At 42.5% G+C, this 25,318-nt stretch overlaps 1 protein-coding gene across 2 annotated transcripts in view; it reads left to right on the plus strand.

The window, feature by feature from the left end:
• The window catches only part of LOC128618421 (NLR family CARD domain-containing protein 3-like), a 78,465-nt gene extending 54,513 nt beyond the window's left edge, over positions 1 to 23,952 (plus strand). The window contains exons 1-5 of one of the 2 annotated variants that reach the window (XM_053642039.1): positions 4,845 to 5,503; positions 6,314 to 6,430; positions 10,719 to 10,773; positions 10,944 to 11,148; positions 11,391 to 14,181. In XM_053642039.1, the coding sequence (XP_053498014.1) occupies positions 5,484 to 5,503; positions 6,314 to 6,430; positions 10,719 to 10,773; positions 10,944 to 11,148; positions 11,391 to 13,168 (2,175 nt within the window). In that variant the 5' untranslated portion in view covers positions 4,845 to 5,483 and the 3' untranslated portion in view covers positions 13,169 to 14,181. Of the gene's footprint in view, positions 1 to 4,844; positions 5,504 to 6,313; positions 6,431 to 10,718; positions 10,774 to 10,943; positions 11,149 to 11,390; positions 14,182 to 18,458; positions 18,636 to 23,490; positions 23,665 to 23,774 lie in introns of those variants that run through there. The other variant, XM_053642105.1, reaches the window with a different exon arrangement.
• Positions 23,953 to 25,318: the final 1,366 nt, after the last annotated feature.

Here is a 25,318-nt window from a genome sequence, read left to right on the forward strand (position 1 = left end):
AGAGGGACGTCTTCAGCCGAGCAGGAAAGCAGAGTGACGTCCTCAGCCAAGCAGGAAAGCAGAGTGACGTCCTCAGCCGAGCAGGAAAGCAGAGTGACGTCCTCAGCCGAGCAGGAAAGCAGAGTGACGTCCTCAGCCGAGCAGGAAAGCAGAGTGACGTCCTCAGCCGAGCAGGAAAGCAGAGTGACGTCCTCAGCCGAGCAGGAAAGCAGAGCAAAGCACTTGGCCATGCCAGGACACGGAGCAACATCTTCAGCTGAACAGGGTGACTGAGTGGTGTCCTCAGCTGAACAGGAATGCTGAGCGGCGTCCTCAGATGAGCAAGGAGGCTGAATGACATTCTCTGTTGACCTGTCATGCTGGACGAGGTCCACAGTGGGGGAGGGAGGTTGGGAAATGGTTCCAGCCTGGTTGGAAGGCTCACACTTCAGCTTCTCCCTCTCATACATGGCCTCTTGAACCCTGAAAAATTCTGCTGCATCCAGGTTCACGGTCTCACGTCTGTCACAATATGGAGGTTGAGACGGATGCAAGTGCAGATTTTTCAAGTTTAATAAAGAACTAAACAAAATACAAAAAGACACTATGACTTTGGGGCAAACACTGTGACAAAGACTAAACATAATCCAAATGCAAAGGCAAAAAAAAAAAAAGACAAACGTGAGACAAAGCGTGCAGTGCAAACTGTGGCTATATACACGAGTGCTCAGTTAACAGGAACGTGATTCAGGTGCAGGTGGTCATGTGACCGTGATGCAGTGGCTGCTGGGAACTGTAGTTAAGAGTTCCTTCTCTGATTACATGACAGCAGAGAATATGCGGACAAATGATCTGCTGTGGCGACCCCTAACAGGAGCAGCCAAAAGAACAACAGCAACATACAATCCAGACGTAAATTTTAAAATGTATAAATTTATCCCTAATGAGCAATCCAGAGGTGTCAGTGTCAAGAAAACTTTCAGGGAAGAAACAAGAGGAAGCAACCTTGAGAAAGCTCAGACCCAAAGGGAAACCATCCTTATCTGGGTGACACTGCATAGTGTGATTATAAATAATTTGTCTTCTATAATTGTGTACTATATAATCAAAAATGCAATTGCGTTACCAGGAACTTATGAGCATGAGTATCAGAGTAATTTTTTAATTCATTATAGTTTTAACTTAAAGTCTATTATATTGAACTGAAGTTCTTATCTCTTCTTTAATGGAGACTTGAGTGCAAACTGGTTCTAGCAATTGCAGTACTAAGGCTTCCTAATTAAAAACATCCACAGCCATCTTTGTGGTGTCTATGTGGGACCATCCACAGTAGACTTTCCATGTGGAGCAGCAGTGAGTGATTTTCAAGTGATGATATCTCAGAAGTCGGGCATCAGAATGGATAAGGCAAGTCCAGAGAAAAGAAGGATTCAGGATCACTGGTAACTCTGGAGAAAGAGGGAGATGGGAAGAGAGAGAACACAGATTATTAGGTATGCTCTTGTCCTGTAATGGTTTAAGAAAATGTGTATTGTTTTCAGAATGCAAGCAGGTACTCTGGCAAGACTAGCTATGACAAAAGAATAACAAACCTGAGTGATCATGTAAGAGCGTGTGTGTGGGTGTAGGCCAGGGGTTTTTCAGGTTTAGCTGGGTGGTTGGGCTGTAGCCTGCTGTAGCCTTCATTATTTGAGGTAAGAACAAAGAGCCTGGGGCACACGGTGGCTTAGTGGCTTAGTTAGCACGTTCGCCTCACACCTCCAGGTTCGGGGGTTCGATTCCCACTGTGGCCCTGCGTGTGCGGAGTTTGCATGTTCTCATTGTGCTGCGGGGGTTTCCTCCATGTACTCTGAAACTCCAAAGTGCCTGTAGTGTATGAATGTGTGTGCGTCATTGTGCGATGGATTGGCACCCTGTCCAGGGTGTACCCCACCTTGTGCCCGAGTACACTCCCTGTGATAGGCTCCAGGTTTCCCTATGACTCTGAAAAGGATAAGCGGTAGAAGGTGGATGGATGGATGGACAAAGAGCCTGCACCTTTTGATCAAAGTAGGTGTTGTGGATCATAAAAGCCCAGAAGTTTGCTCAGGTTCTGTGGTGTGAGATTAGTCATTGTTTTATAGGTCAGTAGTAGTATTTTATGATCAATGCAGATTTTTACTGGGAGCTAGTGCATTGTGGATAAGATAATGGTGATATGGTCATATCTTATGGTTCTAGTAAGGCCTCTGGAGCATTCTACTAACTCAACTCAAACTCTAGCTTGTTTATGCACCTACTGGGACATCCAGACAGCAAGACATTGCAAAATTTTCTGTATCATGTAGTGACATATTTTTATGTTAGCAATATTTCTGAGATGAAAGAAGGCTATTTTACTATATTTTATGGTCCCACTGTCTATTGTCCTTTACACATTCTTCAACTTTATTAAGCTGGAGTCTCTCATCTGGCTTTGCTGAAACATACAACTGTGTATCATCAGGATAGTTTTACCCAGGGGTAGCAATAGTCAAATGGCTGATGTGGCTGGACACTCTCTGGCTTTTTTTTTGTTAATGAACTATTTGAGGTCAAAATATTCAGGATGTACTAGAGATAGGTTGGGATTTTTGGACAGAATGCAGGAAGATGAGGGCTGTTGGAAATAAAATAGACATGAAATAAACACGAGGAAGACCAAGTATGAGTAGTATGCAATTTTATTGAGAATTCACTGGGCTGGTGTGTTTGAAAGTGTGGAGAATCTTTTCTCAACAAAAATCCAGTCAGGAGTGACACAGACAAGGTCAGGTTATCTTTAAAGAGTGAAACAAGACAAAATATAAGGAGCCAGGCTGCACCTGCAAGATAAGGGCTCTGGGAATGGCCTTGTCTCGCAGGTGCAGGGGGCCGCAAGATAAGCTAACTAAACATATTGGTGTCTGGGTCAGCCTGACCCTAGAAAACCGCATAAATAGGAGAGCTTCAGCTCTGTTTTTTTGAGATCATCCTTGGGACGTCTCAGCTGTGTGGATCTCATGCAACAATAAATTTGGACCCTTGCCTCTCCTCACTCACGGGCCCGGTGTCTTCTTTGTCCTTCAAACTGGTTAATATATGTGAGTATCTGTTTCTATGTTAAATATTAATTGTCTTTGGGTAATAGGCAAAATTTGATACAACAGGGCCTTGACAGGGCTTTAACAGGTTCCCTGGTACTGAGTTCCACAAGATGGCACATTCCAAGTCTGCCAATTGCCTCACGGGCTTGTCTTTGGTCTTTGGAGCCAAGGGAACTAGTTGTAACTTAGGAGCATGTATATAAAAAAGATGGGTCTATTCAACATGCTACCCTATAGGCAAGGTAACTAGACTGCTACGATTAGTCACTGCACCTGAAATGAGGGCTTGGTCATCAATGGCCAAAACTGAAAGGGTACGCTCTAACAAAATGAGTGGCATTTGGAGAGCCTAGGCCAGGGCAGAAGCAATAAAACTCCCTGCAGGTCCATAGTCAATGTTTCAGATGTCCTGAAAATGGTTGAATCCAAGAACACCCCTGGAATGGCGGACTCAGGAGGTTTATGGGGGCTTGTCACAGGTTCCTCTTCCTGGGATGAACCCTGGAATTTGATGTCATCTCAGCACACGAACAGCAATGCCTAGTACCACCACAATACAGGCAGCCTCTTTCCCTCAAACGAGCCTACCTCACCTGTAGTGAGAGGCAGATGAGGTCTATCTGCATGGGCTCATGAACTCATGGTGGTGGGCTTGGGAGAGCTACTTAATTCTGTAGGTTGCCTGGGTGCAGATACAGTCGGGCAATAAGTAGTGAACACGTCAACATTTTTATCAGTAAATATATTTCCAATGAGGCTATTCACATGATATTTTCACCAGACATCAGTATTAACTCAAGAAATCTGGAAACAGATGACTTCGAGAGGGAGAAATCTCCTCAACCACCACTAGAGTGCAGCATCCACCTGGATGATGCGACAGTAGTCACAGTGCACCAGAACGCCCACCACACACCAGCTATTAGTGGAGAGGAGAGAGTGATGTAGCTAATTCAGAGATGGGTATTTTTAGGGGGCCATGATAGAGAAGGGCCAATACTCTTTTACAAGAAGTGACCTGGGATTCTTAATGACCACAGAGAGTCAGGTTTAACATCTCATATGAAAGGTAGTGCTGTTTTTACAGTATAGGCCCCACACAGACCACAGTGTGAGCACCCCCCTGCTTGCCTCACTAATACCACTTCCAGCAGCAGCCTTAGGTCTCCCATTAGGACTCCCTTCCAGGTACTCACCAGGCTCAATCCTGCTTATCTCCAGAAGAAAACCAGGCAAGAACTGCAGGGAGATCCAGCTCTTGTTGGGGTTAGAACTGGAGAAGGCCAGAGAATCCTCAAGACACATGGTCTAAGAGTCTTGGTTTGATGCAGCAAGAATCCCCCAGAGATAACAGAAATCTGAGATAAACTCAAGAGTTTTTACCAAATTATTGGCTTTGCCTTGGTACGGCATTCAACAAGCAGAACTCATGACTGAGTGTTTGAACAACCTGTAAGCAGGCCCCTAAATATCCAGTCACAGGTGGAGCCGGTTTCCACAAATTATTGAGTGGCTCTCTGTCTCACTGTGGTGGTGGGCCAGGGCCATGGTGGCATGACCCTTACTCAGTCTTTTGTAATATTCAGTATAAACAGATTCACAGATAATCATAATAAAAATGTTAAAAGGTAAGTAACATTTTTAAATTTTTTTCTTGCAGTAGCAGCATAACACTACTGAAAAAATCTGTAAAATGATATAAACTCTTTACACATAGTGAAAATCTCTGCAGACTCATTATTAGGCCTAAATAATGTTTTATTTCCTGGTCTACATTATTCCCTGTTTTATAACAACACCACTTAGTGCACATAAAATTAATTACTGCATTATTAACAATTGCTTTGGGTTTTTCTTGCATCCATTATTCACTAATTGGCAAAAAGTATGTGCACCCCTGACCATCACACCCACACATGCTTGTTGAACATCCCATTCCAGATTTATTCCCCATTTGCTGTTATAGTAACCTTGACTCTTCTGGGAAGGCTTTCCACTAGATTTTTGGAGTGTGGCTGTAGGGATTTGTGTTTATTCAGCTATAAGAGCATTTGTGACGTCACAAACAATGTTGCCTCTGCAGAATAAATTAGTTAGATTATGTGTGTGTGTGTGTGTGTGTGTGTGTGTCCGTGCCCTGTGCCCTTTGCCCTCTGCAAGATTAACCAGTTAGATACTGTACATGTGTGTGAGGGTGTGTGAGCCCTTTGCCCTCTGCATAATAAACCAGTTAGATATTGTGTTTGTGTGTGTGTATATGTGTGTGTGTGTGTGTGTGTGTGTGTGTGTGTGTGTGTGTGTGTGTGTGTCTGCCCTTTGCCCTCTGCAGAATAAAAAGTTAGTTGGTGTATTTAAAAGTGAAACACAGCAGCAGCATTTTGTGTCGAGGGGAAAATAAAAATGGCAGGGGTAAAAACACAGTGAGTATCTAAATCTAAATGTAATATATAAACACTCTCAATTTACACTAGATGAACAGTTATTTGATTTTTTAATGAAGTTTTAAAGTACTCTTTAGTTTTAAGACGTGATAATAACGTGCCCCTGTAAGTGATCTCCGTACTGATCCAAGGTTTGATTTAACACACTGATGTTGGAGTGAAGTAAGCGTGTGTCCTGCCATAATCTGGAGAAGGAAACATGATCTCCAAAATGAGTGTGCCTGGAAAATATGAATTAAAGATTCATTCACTAGCAATAAATACACAAAGTCTCAGGGGAAAATGGTTGTGTCTCTGAAAAGTTACTAGTTAATAGAGTATTTCAAATATTTAATAGCAGCTGATCTGATCTGGAGAGAGAGTAGAGATGATTCACTGAGAGAAAATTAAAGAGTAAGGTATAGCATCTGAATAATATACCTTTAAGTTCATAATTTACCTGTGATTTGAACATGACGAGTAAAACTAATCAGAATGTAGAGAGATGGATAATCTGAAACCACCTAACAACTAACCAAGTGTTTATTGTCACTTTTCACAAATAGTCCTTATTTATGAAATATAAGACAAACATATTTAAGTTTTAACATGGATTCGGGGGGGGGGGGGGGGGGGGTGTTTCAACAAATTGTAAAATAGGCTTAAACTTTCCTTCTTTCCTTTTCTCACTCTCCATTATTTTTTTTTTAAGATTCTTTAAGCGCTTCTGTGCAACACTAAATCAAACTCAATCCATATTACATTAGCATGTACAATTTACTTAATTTGCTAATAATATCTGTGTTGAAGAATGATGGAGGGAAAGAGATCAGACTCACCGGAACCCAGCTATGTGTCCATGAAGAGTGACTGGTCAATGGATCAGATAATTAACTTCACAGACAGAAAAAGGTCTACTGATGTGAGGTCAGTATATTTTAGTTTTATTCTCACCAACAAAAACAAATGGGACACATTTGCACTCAAATTACATTTACATAGATATTCAGCTGATTGCAGTAAACAGTCTACATTAAATACAGTACACTAATACTGAAATACTGAGTACTACTGCTCAACATCTTCACACGATCCAGGCTTTTCCACATCTGAAGGGTATTTAGTGTAAACCGCTGTATATATGCGTACGCTGGTTTCTACCACTGCTGGCTTCATCACAGTCTGAAACGCAGTTAAAATCAACACCTGTGTTCTGCACCTGATGTAAGTCACACTCATGTCTAACATCGGATCAGAAGGTCATCGTGTGTTGTAGTGACAGTGTCATAACCAGAAAATAATTTCAATGGGATGAGGAGATGTACTAAATAAAATCACAGTGAATAATAGGGTAATTTTACACCTTATATTATAAATCCTGATATATTTACCTTTTGCAGTAAACTCCAGCAGCTACTTCACCGGCTCTCACCTCCATATCTCTGTGTTTGTAGTGTAGCTGTCTGGATTATAGCTTTCAAACAGAAACAGGAAAAATGCATCACCCTGATTGGTTAATCCTGTTTTTCATCACAGCAGCTGCTATCCAATAAAATGTGATTAAACAAAGGAATGCATTCATAACAAACACTTTGGTTATAATCAGTATACTTTAATAACCCTAACCCTAACCCTCTTCCTTTTTTCCTCACAGAAATGGTGACCCTCTGATCTAGAGTTAGCTAGTAGCTAACTCTAGCCACTGGCCATTGGCGGTGACTCAGTCATTTCATGTATAAACAGATCATTTTTATTCAGTCGCTCCAGGGCTATTACTGAAAATTTTGCAGCCCTAAGCAACAATTAACTCAGTGGCCATTTTTCTGAATATGTTCAGAAATGTCTCTGGAGATACTGAATAAAAGTATTTGTGTGTTTATACATGAAATGATTGGATAGCCACCAAACACGAACTCAGTTAGAAGCAGTAGTTGATCTACAAAGAACCCTGTAAATGTATTTGTATACAATACAAGTATACCTTTAAAAATAATTTTTCTAAGTTTTCTGTGCATGTTTTGACCTATTTTTTTTTAAATGTCTGAGCCTTTTAAACATGTTTAGACATAACATGTGTCACGTAATGGAGTTGAGGACGGATGCAAATGCAGATAAAAGCTTTAATAAGGAGAGGCAGGCAGACAAATCCAAATCATGAATCAAAAGTGTCCAAAAACAAGCAAAAGGTCAGGCGATTGGCAAACGGGCATAAACTAAGCAAGGCAAACCACAAAACGAGAAACTAGAAGCGAGATCAAAAACCATGAAATGGAACACGATGAAAGGCTTGTCACGGTGAAATCTCCACATACTTTGTGACATATATAGATACAAGGGGTTTAAATAACAAATGTAATCAGGGGTGAAACACAAGTCAGCTGAGACTAATGGTGACACATACAGGAAACAACCAATGACAATACAGGGGCGAAGACAGGACATAAACCATAACAAATGCACGTGTTGAAAGTAAACAAAGTCAGTGTCACTGAAAGCCCAAAAGCCTGAGCTCACACATTGAGCCCACGCTCCAGGTTTCTGAGCACGCTGAATGCTACAGTGCTAGCTCGAGGGGAAATCGTGAACCCCCCCAAAGGCGCTCCCCTCCCCTCAAAGGCGCTCCCTTCCCCTGGCAGTCCTGGCCCTCTGGGCAAAATGTCTTCAGCTGAACAGGGAAACTGAGCAGTGGCCTCAGCTGAGCAGGAAGGCACCACAATGTCCTCAGTGGAGCAGGGAGATTGAGCAACGTTCTCAGCTGTATAGGGATGCTGAGTGCCATACTCAGTCATGCAGACAGGTGGAGCGTCATTCTCCATCGACTGAACTTGGTTGGCCGTGTCAGCAGACTCTGGCGTGAGCAGAACTTGGTTGTCCATGTCAGTAGACTTGGGCGTGAGCAGAACTTGGTTGTCCATGTCAGCAGACTCGGGTGTGAATAGAATTTGATTGTCCATGTCAGCAGACTCGGGCGTGAACAGAAATTGGTTGGCTGTGTCAGCAAACTCGGGCATGAGCAGAACTTGGTTGTCCATGTCAGCAACCTCAGACAGGAATTTGGCTTGAGAGGCCATCTCTTTGACCTTGGACAGGAACTTGGCTTGGGAGGCCGTCTCTTCGACCTCAGACTGGAACTTGACTTTATGCTGGAGCTCTGGAGATGAGACAACCTCATGGGTCTCATGCTGGGGCTCTGGGGCGAAGGTCGCCATGTTGACCTCCGACTGATGCTCTGGAGTTGAGACTACCTCGTAGGTCTCAATCTGGAGCTCTGGGAGATGAGGTCACCACATTGACCTCCAACTGGGCCTCTGGAGCTGAGACTACTTCATCGGTCTTGTGCTGGAGCTCTGCAGGTGAGACCACCTTGTGGCTCTCAGGTTGGAGAGATGAGGTTGCCATGTTGACCTTTGGCTTGAGCTCTGCAGGAGAGACCACCTCATGGATCTCTGGCTGGAGCTCGGGGGCCGAGGTCACCACGTTGACCTCTCACTGGAGCTCTGCTGTGGGGGTCAAACTGTTTGCCTGCATATAATAGGTGGTGAACGGCAGGGCAGGTTTATCTGCCAGGCTGACCCCCCCAAAAGATGTTCCAGCTCGGCCTTGGATTCTGGACCCCCAAAGGCTGTCACAAATAGTCCCACAAACTGAGTTACATTGTCAAATCCACTGGATCCTGTGGCCACTAGAAGCTGTGCCCACTGGTGGGCTGGGTCAAAGAAGCAGGACAACATGGACCTTATCCATTGCTTCTCATTGGGCTTGGGGTCTGCTAGGCTCACAAAAAAGAACTGGCAGTCAGCAAGAAAATATTCCAGATAAGCCAAAAAACCCATCATATGGATCCGGGAGATCTATGCTAGTCCACTGGGGAAACTGGATTGAATCCAAAGCTGGGACAGTTTGCTTTCGTTTCCCTAGCGTGACGTCTCCTCCGTCTTCCTGCTGCATCCATGGTGAGGCGAAGTATTCTGTCATGTAAATGAGTAGAGGACGGATGCAAATGCAGATAAAAGCTTTAATAAGGAGAGGCAGGCAGACAAATCCAAATCATGAATCAAAAGCATGGCCCAATAACAGGCAAAAGGTCAGGCTATCCACAAACAGGCATAAACTAGGCAAGGCAAAACACAAAATGAGAAAATAGAAGCGAGATCAAAAATCATGAAATGGTTCACGATGAACAAAGGCTCAGCACGGTGAAATCTCAATACTTCGCAACATACATTGATACACAAGGGGTTTAAATAACAAACGTAATCAGGGGTGAAACACAAGACAGTTGAGACTAATGATGACACATACAGGAAAGGACCAATGACAATACAGGGGCGAAGACAGGACATAAACCATAATAAATGCACGTGTCAAAAGTAAACAAAGTCACTGTCACTGAAAGCCCAAAAGCTTGAGCTCACGCATCAAGCTCGAGCTTCGGGTTTCTGAGCATGCTGCATGCTACAGTGCTAGCTCGAGGGGAAATCGTGACAATATGGTTGGTTGGCCTGGCCTTTAATTTGTCTGTATTATTTAATTTGCTGCTTATTATAGTAAGATTGATTTAAGACAGTGGGATGAAACCTGCAGGAAAGTAGATCTCAAGGAAGAGGGTTGGTGACCACTAGTTTAAGAGGTTCTCTGTTAATTCAAAGTGAATACACAACCATCCATATATAATCCATATTATAGTAATGCACATTTATTTCTGGCTGTAATAATATCTGTGTTGAAGAATGATGGAGGGAAAGAGATCAGACTCACCGGAACCCAGCTGTGTGTCCATGAAGAGTGACTGGTCAAAAGATCCTTCACATATAGTGAGGTGTTTTACAGCAGTGTTCCATCTGATCAAACTCACTGGTCTCATTATGAAGCCCTTCATGATCTTTATCAGGTGTTGAAGCAGTAAAACACTAAACTGTGCAGTGCTCTAGCTCTCGGACTGGAAGTGAGGAAAACTGCTTTAAGAGTTCAGTTCAGTCTGCAGTCCCTGAGCTGGAGGGTCTGTGGTGCTACACAACAACATTTACACCTGGGACATTAATGACTAGATCACTATTTTATTCATAAACATGTTAGTGTCAGTGAGAAATCCTGAAATCAGTGTATTGTGTTAAGAGGATAGTGTTAAATATCTGTCTCTGTATGTATTAGTGTGTGTTGTGCAGCTATGAATACATATAGTCTATATTACATCATGTGTTTTATTTCTTCACAGACCACAACAGAAGAAATCAAACCTCAGCAGAAATCAGTTGGACTCCATATTCAAGGTGTGTGTATACGGTTTTATCCATGTGCAGCAGCATTATGGGTAATCAGACAGAATTTCAGCTGTAACTGTGGGAATAGAAAGAGACTTTTCTTCTTTTTATAAAATAAAAGCATCTCTCAGTGTGTAACATTATAATATTTAGATGTGTTCCTGTGTGTTTCTAACCAGGAGCTGGAACACAAAGTCATCACTCTGATGAAGAATGAGCTGAAGAGGTTTAGGAAGCTCCTGAGTCCAGATTACCCAGCATGCACTGAGAGGGAGGTGGAGGATGAGGAGGATCTGCACAGTGTCAGAGAGGGAGCGCTGAAGATCACACTGCACGTCCTGAAGAACATGAACCACACAGATCTCGCTAACACACTGCACAACAGTAAGAGCTCTGAGTCATGACTTTATTTTATCAACTTAAATTCTGTTCATACTTAAACACATCATATTCAATTTATCAAGATGAATTAGTCAATAATATTAACAATCTGAAATTAGTTTTAGTTTGCACTGTATATATTTTTATTTCTAAATTTAATACATTAATCAGGAATGTACATCAAAATTTAATTTATTTATTTAAAGTGATTTTGCATTAAAACATGTTATTACTTTGTTTATTAGAGTCTGTGGCCTCTGTGTATCAGACAAAACTGAAATCCAACCTGAGAGAGAAGTTTAAAAGAATTAATGAAGGAATCTCACAGCATGGAAGTTCAGCACTTCTGAATGAGATCTACACAGATCTCTACATCACAGAGGGTTGGAGTGGAGACGTCAATAATGAACATGAGGTGAGACAGATTGAGACAGCATCCAGGAGACCAGCAACACAGGAGAAACCCATCAAATGTAACGATCTCTTTAAAGACAAGTCCATCAGAAGTGTGCTGACTGAAGGAGTTTCTGGAATTGGAAAAACAGTCTTTGTGCAGAAGTTCATTCTGGACTGGACTGAAGGAAAAGCAAATCAGGACGTCACCTTCATGTTTCCACTTCCCTTTAGAGAGCTGAATCTGATGAAGCAGGAACATCTCAGTCTGATGGATCTTATTCATCTCTTTTTCCCTGAAATAGGAAAGCTAGAATTAATACACTGTGACTCCTACAAAGTGCTGTTGATCTTTGATGGTCTGGATGAGTGTCGACTTCCTCTAAATTTCCAGAAGAATGTGAGACTGTGTGATGTGACAGAGTCAGCCTCAGTGGATGTGCTGCTGACGAACCTCATCAAGGGGAATCTGCTTCCCTCTGCTCTCCTCTGGATAACCTCTCGACCAGGAGCAGCCAATCAGATCCCTCCTGAGTGTGTAGACCAGGTAACAGAGGTACGAGGGTTCAGTGATCCTCAGAAAGAGGAGTACTTCAGGAAGAGGATCAGTGATCAGAGCCTGGCCAATAAAATCATCACACACATGAAGTCTTCAAGAAGCCTCTACATCATGTGCCACATCCCAGTCTTCTGCTGGATCTCAGCCACTGTTCTAGAGAGAATGTTGGGTGAAGCAGAGAGTGGAGAGATCCCCAAGACTCTGACTCAAATGTTCACACACTTCATGATCTTTCAGATAAAACACAAGGACCAAAAGTACCATCAGAAATGTGACCCTGATCCTCAGCAGACCAGAGAGAGTATCCTGGCACTGGGAGAACTGGCTTTCCAACAGCTGGAGAAAGGAAACCTGATCTTCTATGAGGAAGACCTGAGAGAGTGTGGCATTGATATCAGAGAAGCTTCAGTGTACTCAGGAATGTGTACCCAACTCTTCAGAGAGGAGTTTGGACTTCACCTGAAGAAGGTGTTCAGCTTTGTACATCTGACTGTTCAGGAGTTTCTGGCTGCTTTATACACATTTCTCTCCTTCATCAGCAGAAATGTAACAGAACAACAAACCACTGATCTGTCTGATCTTCTCACCAAGTCAGACATGTCTGATCTCCTCAGGAGTGCAGTGGACAAGGCCTTAAAGAGTGAGAATGGACACCTGGACCTGTTCCTCCGCTTCCTTCTGGGTCTCTCACTGGAGTCCAATCAGACTCTCTTACGAGGCTTAATGCCCCAGACAGGAAGCAGCTCTCACAGCAAACAGGAAATAGTCAAGTACATCAAGGAGAAGATCCGGGAGAATCCATCTCCAGAGAAATCCATCAATCTGTTCCACTGTCTGAATGAACTGGATGATCATTCTCTAGTGCAGGAAGTACAAACTTACCTGAAGAAAGGAGGTAACAGTCGTCTCAGGGGAAACATACTCTCTCCTTCTCAGTGGTCAGCTCTGGTGTTTGTGTTACTGAGCTCAGATCAGGAGCTGGATGAGTTTGATTTGAGGAAATATCACCCATCAGAGGAATGTCTTCTGAAACTGCTGCCAGTGGTCAAAGCCTCCAGAAGAGCTGAGTGAGTATTTTTATTTATAAATGTATTACTGCATGGTTTATTATTTTAATGTAACACTGAACTGCACTGTTTGGATTAATGCTTGTTAATAATTACTCTAATCATCTTTAAACAAACTTCTGGTATTGTTACAGAAGATTGTTCACGTTTTACAGTAACGTTACTAAACCAACCTTCTGACATGAACACACCACCTGTACTGAATTCAACACAAGATCTAGAGCCCGTAGATCAGTGCACATTAGACTTGTGAGATCGAGTGTAATACTCCATCATCCTGTCGTTCCCCAGAACTATCACTGATTGATGATAAGATCATCTGTGGCTCTGAGGAAGGAACAAACCTTCATAACATATGTAACGTGTCGTGTATATGTTATTTCATTACAGACAAAAAATAGTTATGAGTTGAGGCCAAAGGAAACATATTACAAGATACAACACAATTAATTTTTGTCTCTTTGTAATTAACACTTTTATTGATTCACAAGTTAACACAAAGAGACAAACAACATATATAATAAATCAAACTATTTTAACATAAATCCGCACTGTAACCCCTCCCCCTACCAACCTCCCACCCCACCCTGGTCCCCCCACGAACACCTCTGTGGTCAATAGAACATAAACTCACATATCCAAAAAAAATAAAATAATAATAAAAATAATAATAAAAAATACACACAATTAAAAAAAAAAAGGAAAATACAATAATCAAGTATAATCATAGACTACACTCTAAATTATACTCTCCACCGCCTCTCCTTTAGAGTCCCCCCAAAACGCCAAATAACTGCTCCATTTCTTCCTGAAGTAATTCCCAACTCCCATCCTTCTGCTCGACCCCTCCTCAAAGGCAGCCACCCTCCCCATCTCCACACACCACTCTGGAAATGAGGGCGCTCCATCTGATTTCCATCTCCATAAAATAACCTGCCTACCAATCATCACGCTGGTCAAAACCCAATCTTTTTTGTACCTATCCTCCAATTTTGTGACCTCGCCATCTCCCAAAATACAGAGTCTAGGGCAGAACGAGATCTGAGTGTTCAACACCTCATATACAAAGCTCTGCACCTTCAACCAAAATTCTTGGATCTTACGACACCCCCAAAGAACATGGGTGGTGTCTCCATCTTCTGAATGGCATCGCCAGCAGGTGGGTGTGTCTTTAAGACCGAGCCTATACAATTTAGAGGGGGTCCAATAGAACCGATGTAAAATCTTAAATTGTATAAGGCGCACCCTTGCGTCTCTAGATGCAGTTTTTATATTTTTTAAAATCCTAGCCCACTCTCCCTCCCCCAATTCCAAATTTAAATCTTTCTCCCATAATCTCTTGAGAGTGGTCGAGACTCCATCCCCTAGACTCTGAATCAGTAAGGAGTAATACACTGATGCTTCATGTCCTCTTCCAAAAGCAGAAATCACCTCTCCCACAGTATCTACTGCTTTAGGGGGGTGCATGCTACTCCCAAAAATAGTACAGAGCAAGTGGCGTAGTTGAAGATACCTAAAAAACTGAGATCTGGGGATCCCAAAATGTTGAACCAATTTTTCAAAAGATATCATCACACCACTCTCATAAAGATGACCAAGTGTATTAACCCCCCTCGTGATCCACTCTGACCAACAAAAAGGGGACTTATTAATACGTAGTTTGGAGTTTAGCCATAGGCTCGAGGCAACATTGAGATAAATATCAGAATCAAACACTCTGGACACTCTTGTCCACACTGAGTGCAGATGTGAAATAACGGGGTGTGATTTACCTTCTCTGGTTAGATTAATGGAAAGGCTTTGCAGTGGCAAAATAGGGGAAAGAACTTCTTGTTCAATGCAGAACCAGGGAGGGGCTCACTCAGGTGGAAGTGACCAATGAGCTAAATGTCTGAGACCAACCGCATAATAATAAAATAGAATCTTGGGTAGGCCTAGCCCACCCTTGTCAATCGGCCTATGTAACTTATTGAAATTTAACCTGGGACACTTACCATTACAAATAAAAGACTTCGCTATACTCTCAAATTGCTTGAAATAAGAAAGAGGGACATCTATAGGGAGAGATTGTAGCAGGTAATTGAATTTTGAAATAAAACTCATTTTAATAACATTAACCTTCCCGATCATAGATAAATGTAAAGAAGACCACCTGTCTACATCACTCGAAAACCTTTTTATTAACGGGTCAACATTAACTCTAACTAAATCGGACAAATTTTTTGGAAATAAAATACCCAAATACTTAATGCCCTGTTTGGGCCACTGGAAGGCACCAGGCTGAAAGACCGTTACTGGACAGTACGCTGTCAGAGCCAAAGCTTCGGATTTAGACCAGTTGACTTTGCATCCCGAGAATTTGGAAAAGGAATTAGTAATTCTGTGGAGGCAAGGCATACATCTAGTAGGGTCAGAGACGAATAATAAAATATCATCTGCATAAAGCAAAAGCTTATGCGCCACACCTCCCGCCACCACCCCTGGAAAATCATTCTCCTTTCTTATCGCAGCTGCTAATGGTTCCAGGGCAAGACAGAACAATAATGGGGAAAGAGGGCAACCCTGCCGGGTGCCCCTATCCAGAGTAAAATAATCTGAAATTAGTCCATTTGTTTGTACTGCCGCTACCGGGTGTCTATAAAGTAGCTTAATCCAACCAATGAAAGTATTCCCAAACCCATACACTTCCAAAATCTTAAAAAGATAATCCCATTCTACCATATCAAACACCTTTTCGGCGTCAAGTGAGATGGCAGTCTCAGTGTTTAAGTCTAGGCTTAAAACGTATTTGTTTACTCAAGCCTACCCTGACTAGATTCTGTTCTACTACTTCGCAGTCATAATAATCTTTTTTCTCCCTCTCTCCTTTCGCCGAGCCCCACACGAATTTATGGAGATACTAGAGATCCAGATCCTTTCTGCCTCTGGATGGAGCTCAAATCTTCTCTAATTCCAGACTGCTGGGACTACGGCTGCTCCTAAGGCCATACAGACTTCATATAAATCCATAATGAACTTTTTCACACTATCTGTTGTTACCCAGATGAGGATGGGTTCCCTTCTGAGTCGGGTTCCTCTCAAGGTTTCTTCCTCTTAAAACATCTCAGGGAGTTTTTCCTCGCCACCGTCGCCACTCAGTGTCTTGCTCAGTTGGGATAAATTCACACCTTTAATATCTGTATACCATGTTGATATTTCTGTAAAGCTGCTTTGAGACAATGTCTATTGTAAAAAGCGCTATACAAATAAAATTGAATTGAATTGAATTGAATTGAATTTACAGTAGGGAAAATAACTATTGGACGTGTCAAAATTTTTTTCAGTAAATATATTTCCAATGAGGTTATTCATATGAAATTTTCATCAGACATCAGTATTAACTCAAGAAATCTGGAAATATAAAGAATTCACAACATAATAGTTGTGAATATAGTTGTCATATCACAGCCAACCAGCAACTCTGTTTTCCAGGAGGCACCGTTAACTACAAATGTGAACATGCACACGCTCGCCTTTGACGGAGTACTAACTACACACACCTGCAAGCAATCTCACACACAGCACTTACGCAGCATTTAAGGACTTTGTCAAACAATCAGACTTTGCAAAGTAAACATTCAGTTGACTAGTTCTCTGCCATTATCCAAGCCTTAGTTCTCGTGTTTGGCCAAAGTGACTTTGACCATTGTTTTTGTTCTTGACCTCGATTCTCTGCCTTGCCTAGTTTTGTCTATTTGCCTGATCGCCCGACCCCTGCCTGTTTATCGACCACGGATTTTGCCTTACCCCATTATTATTATATCTGACTACCAGCACTTGCTTCCATCACTGCCTACAAAGCGTGACTATAGTCCATAAGTAAAGTATGTGTAATATTATTTATGGACTTTAGTGTTCTGAATTCTTTATATTTCCAGATTTCTTGAGTTAATACTTATGTCTGGTGAAAATTTCATATGAATAACCTCATTGGAAATATATTTACTGAAAAAAATGTTGACACGTCCAATCATTATTTCCCCCACTTTAAATCATCCAGCTATTATGAAAGTTGGACTCTATTGGTGATTCCTGATGTTGTCGTCAATCGTCCCGTGCATATTGCACATGCATTTCTTTTTCTTCAAAATAATAATTAAGAAATACTTTAGCCACATAGTTCTGGTGGCCCAAAGTACAGAAATCACAGAAAGTGCTGGTAACATCCCCATGTCTCTAATATCGGTGAAATTGATTTGTGTGTGTGTGTGTGTGTGTATATGTATATATATATATATATATATATATATATATATATATATATATATATATATATATATAATAAAATAATGCAATAATATTTTTACCTAAACAACTCTGTCATGTCACAGCAAACCATTGACTACATTTTCCATCCTGCACTGCAGCCTACAAACATGGCCACCATGGACAACAATCCCCCCCCCCCAACACACACACACACACACACACACACACACACACACACACACATTCACCTTCTCTGGAATTCTAATCACACACAGCTGTTTCCAATCTCACACACACACTCACACCACAGTATATAAGAGACTGTTCATGTACTATGACTTTGCGTAGTATTGAGTTTTGAACCAAATGGGTGTTCTTTGTTCTCATCTCATTTCGTTTCATGTTTATTGACCTCGTTTCCCAACACTGATTCAAGCCTCGCCCTATTCATGCCTGTTTGCTGATTGCCTGACCCATTGCCTGTTTTCACCATGCTTCTGTCTAATGATTTGGATTTGTCTGCCTGTCTCTCTCTACTAAACGGCTTTTACTGCACTTGCATCCATCCTCAACTCCATTACGTACTGGAATGTGACAAACCCCAATAAAAAGTGTCCATCAAACCACACCCTCACCAACTCCTGACCAATCAGTGAACTCCCTCATGTACAATTTGGTGCTCTGGAAAATCAGTGCAATGTGAAACTAACCAAACCAAATGACCATAATACAATGTATATGTGTGTGTGTGTGTGTGTGTGTGTGTGTGGATAAGACAGAGATGGGGATACAAACAGAAACTTTAACACAGATCAGAGTGTAGTGTGTGTAGACTGTGTGCTCTCATGTGTGTGTGTTATCTAGATGAGTTAATGGTATTATAAAAAATCGTAGCTGAAAGATTGTGGAGTGCAGAAAGACGTGACTGCTCCTGTAAACGTGGTGTCCTGTCCTCTGATTTCTGTGTTCTGTAAACTTTAACTGTATTATGGCTGTGTTTGTGTGTTTGAGATCAGGGTTCTGATATTTCATCATCTCTCCTCCAGGCTGTGGGGGTGTAATCTGACAGAGGAAAGCTGTCGAGTTTTGTCCTCAGTTCTCAGCTCAAACTCCTCCAGACTGAGAGAACTGAACCTGAGTCATAATCATAAACTGCAGGATGCAGGAGTGAAGCTGCTCTCTGCTGGACTGGAGAATCCACACTGTACACTGGAGATACTGAGGTATACCCCCCCCCCCCCACACACACACAGGGGTCAGATCATCACTTTATAACTGAAACTTACAAACAGAATTGATTGTGTCTTTATACGTGACTTTTATCACAGAAAATGATCCAATCTTACTTTCTCTCTACGCGTACTTGTCTCATGTTTCTTTTCCTACATAGTGAACTAGACTGTTTTATGAAATGTATTACAAACTGAAAAGTGCATATGAGAATCAGATTTGATTCCTACATTATTTCTATATCATGAATAAATAAAAATTAAAAGTGTGAATTGTTATTATAGCCTTTTAGTTCCCTTTCAAAGGGAATTTCAACGTTGCATTTAGCATAAAAGTATGGGAACGGGAATACCCACTCCGTCATACCGAGGGTACGGCCTGTTCAAAAATACCCAAGCCCGAGGGTCACTGCAAGACACTCGAGCCCGGGGTGGAATGAATATCCAGGCTGTAATAACGAATGAATGTGTGTGGCGTAGACCACCCTGCAGCAGCACACACATCCTGCAAGGATACCCCTTTGGACAAAGCCTTCGAGGAGGCGACCGCCCTAGTGGAATGAGCTCTTATGCCCAGAAGCATGGTGAAACCGCACGCCTCGTAAGCCATAGAGATTGCTTCCACTATCCAGTTAGAGATGCGCTGCTTGGACACAGCATCACCTTTACTGTCGTCACCAAAGCAGACCAGCAGCTGCTCCGACTTACGCCACTGGCCGGAGCGGTAGACGTAAGTACAGAGAGCCCTTACTGGACACAGCTGGTGCATCCTCTCTTGTTCCGGTGTGAGGAACGGAGGAGGGCAGAAGGCCTGCAACACCACAGGGTGGGCAGCCGATGTAGGCACTTTAGGAATATAATCCAGCCTAGGATACAGGAAGGCCTTGGCTAGTCCAGGGGTCTCAACCCTGTTCCCTGAGAAGGGAACGAGACGTTGCATAGCATTGTCATACCAGGGAAGGCCTGTGAATTGCGTCTTCGCTTCACATAATAGAGGCTGGCGGCGTGGTTCACAGGTGCCATATATATATCATGCGACGCGCTTAATTGCCACGTCAACTGATCATGGCAGGCCTATAAGTAGAGGCATGATTGTACAGAAGCTTCAGATACCGGTCACGTGCGCAAGGCGCTCCCATACTGTTATGCTAAATGCAATGTTACATGCGTAACCCCGACGATCTTGTGTCTCCACCTCTATTCATCTCTTTCCCTTTCTTCAAGTTCAAGTTCCCTTTATTGTCATTTTAGCCATATACAGTTGGTATAGTAGACAGTACAATGAAACAATGTTCCTCCAGGACCATGGTGCTACATAAACAACACATTAACTACATGAGATGACACAGGACTAAATAAGATCTGCACATTTTTATATAAAGTGAACCAGAAGTTCAGCAGATTAACTTATAAATATGGACATAGCAGTTGTAAATTTCATAAAGTTTATATATATATATATATATATATATATATATATATATATATATATATATATATATATATATATATATATAAACAGTGTTACACAAGGTGTACACACTACTTTACATTGTAGCAAAGTGTCATTTTTTCAGTGTTGTCTCATGAAAAGATATCATGAAATATTTACAAAAATGTGAGGGGTGTACTCACTTTTGTGAGATACTGTGTGTATATATATATATATACACAGTATCTCACAAAAGTGAGTGTATATATATATATATATATATATATATATATATATATATATATATATATAAAGTTTATAAAGTTATAAATATGGACATAGCAGTTATTGCGGTAGCAGCCAGGTAAAGTGTTTAATAGTGACAAGTAATTAAATATGACATTTTTATAAATATATTAGCAGCAAATATACAATAGAGTCAATGCAGAAATGTGCAAATATTGCAATGGGAGTGGGGTGGTGTTCAGTTCAGTGTGAGTGTGTGTATGTGTGTGTGAGTGTGTGGGTCTCAGTCCAGTCTCTGAGTATTGAGGAGTCTGATGGCTTGGAGGAAGATGTTACACAGTCTGGCCGTGAGGCCCGAATGCTTCGGTACCTTATTCCAGATGGCAGGAGGCTGAAGAGTGTGTGAGTGAGGGGTGTGTGAGGTCATCCACAATGCTGGTGGCTTTGCGGATGCAGTGTGTTGTGTAAATGTCTGTGATAGAGGGAAGAGAGACCCCGATGATCTTCTCAGCTGTCCTCACTATCCGCTGCAGGGTCTTACGATCTGTGAGGATCGAAGGATTTTCGAAGGATTTTCAGCCTTCTCAGAAAGTAGAGGTCCTGCTGGGCTTTCTTGGTTATGGAGCTGGTGTTGAGCCGTGTGTTGCTGCACAGTCATGAGTCAGCTAAGTGGACTGAGCACACAGCCCTGAGGGGCCCCCGTGCTCAGTGTGGTGGTGCTGGAGATGCTGTTCCCAATCTGGACTGACTGAGGTCTTCCAGTCAGGAAGTCCAGGATCCAGTTGCAGATGGAGGTGTTCAGGCCCAATAGGTTCAACTTATCAATCAGGTGCTGAGGAATATTTGTGTTGAATGCTGAACTGCAGTCAATGAGCAGCATTCGAACTTAGGTGTTCTTCTTGTCCAGGTGGGTGACGGCCAGATGTAGGGTGGTGGCAATGGCATCATCCATTGAGCGGTTGGGGTGATACACACACTGCAGTGGGTCCAGTGAGGGGGGCAGCAGGGTCTTGATGTGCCTCATGATGAGCCTCTCAAAGCACTTCATGATGATGGATGTGAGTGCAATGGGATGGTAGTCATTGAGGCAGGACACTGCAGACTTCTTCGGAATGGGGACAATGGTGGTAGCCTTGAAGCACGTTGGAACAATGGCACTGCTCAGGGAGATGTTTAAGATGTCGGTGATAACATCTGCCAATTTGTCTGCACATCCTCTGAGCACTCTGCCAGGAATGTTGTCTGGTCCACCAGCTTTCCGTGGGTTGACTCTGCATAGAGTTTTCCTCACATCAGCTGTGGTTAGACACAGCACCTGGTTATTGGGAGGAGGGGCCATTCTACTACTCAAACCGAGTGAAGGCATCAACGGAACGGCTCTGCGCTGGGTGGAATCCTATCTCTGAGACAGATTCTTCAAAGTATTGAGGAGGGGAGGTATTTCTGAGACTTCGCAACTCACAATTGGGGTTCCTCGGGGGTCAGTTCTGGGTCCACAGCTCTTTTCTATTTATACTACATCTCTGGGGCAGGTGATTGAGTCTCATGGCTTCACATATCATTGCTATGCTGATGACACCCAGCTCTATTTGTCTTTCCAGCCTGATGATCCATCTAAACAAATTTCTGCTTGCCTGTATGACATCTCAGTCAGAGATGTCAGATGTCAGTCCAAGATGTCAGGCAAGCAGAGATTCGGGCTCTGGAAGGCTTATGGAAGGAATAGTACCTACTCAGTCCCTTTCCAGAACCTTCAATCTAACTGTCCCTCAGTGGTGGAATGAACTTCCAACTTCAAGCTGGACAGCAGAATCTGTCACGATCTTCAAAAAACAGCTAAAGACCCACCACCTCCATGAACACGTAACACCTAAAACGCCAACCTCACATTATCCTATAAAAAAAAAAAAAAACTTACTCTGGCTCTTACATTCTACTCTGCGCAATTTGCTTTTCTAGAACTCAATTATAAATCGTGTACAGTAGCACTACTTGTACTGTTTTCTGCTTGATATATCGCTTTGCTTGTATTTCCACATTTCTAAGTCGCTTTGGATAAAAGTGTCCGCTAAATGAATAAATGTAAATGTAAAGTTGTTCAGTGCATCTGGGAGGGAGGGATCACTGTCACAGGTGGGTGATGTTGTCCTGTAGTTGCTGATTGCCTGAATGCCCTGCCACATGCGCCATGTGTCGCATGTGTATCCGTGAAGTATCTGTGGATTTTCTGGGAGTGTGTGCGCTTTGCCTCTCTGATGGCCGGGATAGTTTGGCCCTCGCTGTTCTTAGGGCCACCTTGTCACCTGCCCTGAAGGCGGAGTCTTGGCTCCTCAGCAGTGCACGCACCTCTGCAGTCATCCACGGCTTCTGGTTGGAGTGTGTGGTGATGGTCTTGGAGACAGTGACATCATCAATGCACTTGCTGATGTAGCTGGTCACTGATGCCATGTATTCCTCCAAGTTGGTGGAGTTGCTATTGGTTGCAGCCTCCCTGAACATGTCCCAGTCATTGCGCTCAAAACAGTCCTGAAGAGCAGAGATGGCTTCATTTCTGAGCTGCATTTCTGTCAGCACGAAACTAGGCGAGTGTCGGGAACTCGGTCACTGAGCCACGTCTTTGTGAAAACAAAGATGCAGCAGTCTCTAAACTCAGGCCGCGCTGCCTGCTGGAGTCGGATGTAGTCCAGTTTATTGTCCAGGGAGCAGACATTGGAGAGCAGGATGGATGGGAAAGCTGGCCGGCTAGGGTTTGCTTTTAGCCTAGCATGGATCCCCGCCCTATTTCCATGCTTCCGCTTCCTCGCACACCGCTTTCGACGTCCCCTCCTCTGGCCACCGGCATCAGGTGATGACGAGGACTGGAGCTTCTCCAACAGATCATCATGGAGGTTGTGTCTGGCAGTGGTAAACATGAACGGTTTCTCTGATGTCCATGTGCTGTAAAAAAAAAAAATTTTTTAAAAGCTATGAGACAAAAATAGCACATTTTGGATCTGGAGAGTCTGTGTCGTGCTACTGCCGCACCGCCATCTTGGAAAATACATCGTCTCATACGAGCTGAGACACATGGATCTGTCCAAGTACAAATTATTCCCAGTTTCTTTCCCAACTGTTGGAAATTCACCTCATTTATCAATAAGATATTCACATATTTTATCATTTCACTTCCAGACTGCGGTGGTGTAATCTGACAGAGGAAAGCTGTAGAGTTCTATCCTCAGTTCTCAGCTCAAACTCCTCCAGACTGAGAGAACTGGACCTGAGTGGAAATAACCTGCAGAATTCAGGAGTGAAGCTGCTCTCTGCTGGACTGGAGAACCCACACTGTACACTGGAGATACTGAGGTACACACACTCACACACACACACACACACAGTAAGTATATTGTATATACAGATTGTGTATGTTCTGTACTAAAGAGTTACGCTGTAAGTGAGATCTTTTCTCTCTGCAGGTTGTCTTGCTGCGGTATTACAGATGAAGGTTGTGTTGCTGTGGCTTCAGCTCTGAGGTCAAACACCTCATCACACCTGAGAGAACTGTATCTGTACTACAATAATCCAGGAGAATCAGGAGTGAAGCTGCTCTCTGATCTACTGAAGGACCCACACTGTAAACTGGAGACACTATAGTAAGTTATTTACTTACTTTTAAATGATTACTTTTTGATTTTTAAATGAACACATTCGACCTTGTAATTTCAAGGATATTTGACCCTTTCTGGTCTAAGAAAACTGCTAATTATTCTATTATTCTATTCTATTAAATATTTACCATTGTTTTATTGTGTGTGTGTGTGTGTGTGTGTGTGTGTGTGTGTGTGTGTGTGTGTATGTGCGTCATTGTCATTCTGTCCTGTTCTCTGTTTTACAGCATTGATAGAGGAATCATTCAGATGCAGAAGTTCCACAGCAATAACCGTCACTGATCACATCCTTTATCCACTCAGCTCCACCTCACTTCAGGCTGGAATAATACATTTGATCATGTCCTTCAGTGTTTACATTTTAATACATTTTAAATAATAATGTAAATATGTAAAACTATTGAAGATATTTTCATAATTTTTAAAACAACACTTACTTGTTCACAATCGCAACACATAACTTGCCTAAAACCCCTGGTAGTGTTGCTTCTCTGACATGTTCTTATAGATGATTTCCTGTATTTATAAAATCACCTCTAACCCTGTCTGTCAAGTGATGTACTGAGTGTTCCATTTTAAAGACCTAATGTGTGTGTGTGTGTGTGTGTGTGTGTGTGTGTGTGTGTGTATATATATATATATATATATATATATATATATATATATATACTTCAATTACAGCTCTTCAGAAGCATTACAGTGAGGGAAAAAAGTATTTGATCCCCTGCTGATTTTGTACGTTTGCCCAGTGACAAAGAAATGATCAGTCTATAATTTTAATGGTAGATTTATTTGAACAGTGAGAGACAGAATAACAACAAGAAAATCAAGAAAAACACATGTCAAAAATGTTATAAATTGATTTGCATTTTAATGAGGGAAATAAGTATTTGACCCCTCTGCAAAACATGACTTAGTACTTGGTGGCAAAACCCTTGTTGGCAATCACAGAGGTCAGACGTTTCTTGTAGTTGGCCACCAGGTTTGCACACATCTCAGGAGGGATTTTGTCCCACTCCACTTTGCAGATCTACTCCAAGTCATTAAGGTTTCAGGCTGACGTTTGGCAACTCGAACCTTCAGCTCCCTCCACAGATTTCCTATGGGATTAAGGTCTGGAGACTGGCTAGGCCACTCCAGGACCTTAATGTGCTTCTTCTTGAGCCACTCCTTTGTTGCCTTGGCCGTGTGTTTTGGGTCATTGTCATGCTGGAATACCCATCCACGACCCATTTTCAATGCCCTGGCTGAGGGGAGGAGGTTCTCAACCAAGATTTGACGGTACATGGCCCCGTCCATCGTCGCTTTGATGCGGTGAAGTTGTCCTGTCCCCTTAGCAGAAAAACACCCCC

Source organism: Ictalurus furcatus, chromosome 1 (genome assembly GCF_023375685.1).
Source record: "Ictalurus furcatus strain D&B chromosome 1, Billie_1.0, whole genome shotgun sequence".
NCBI lineage: Eukaryota > Metazoa > Chordata > Actinopteri > Siluriformes > Ictaluridae > Ictalurus > Ictalurus furcatus.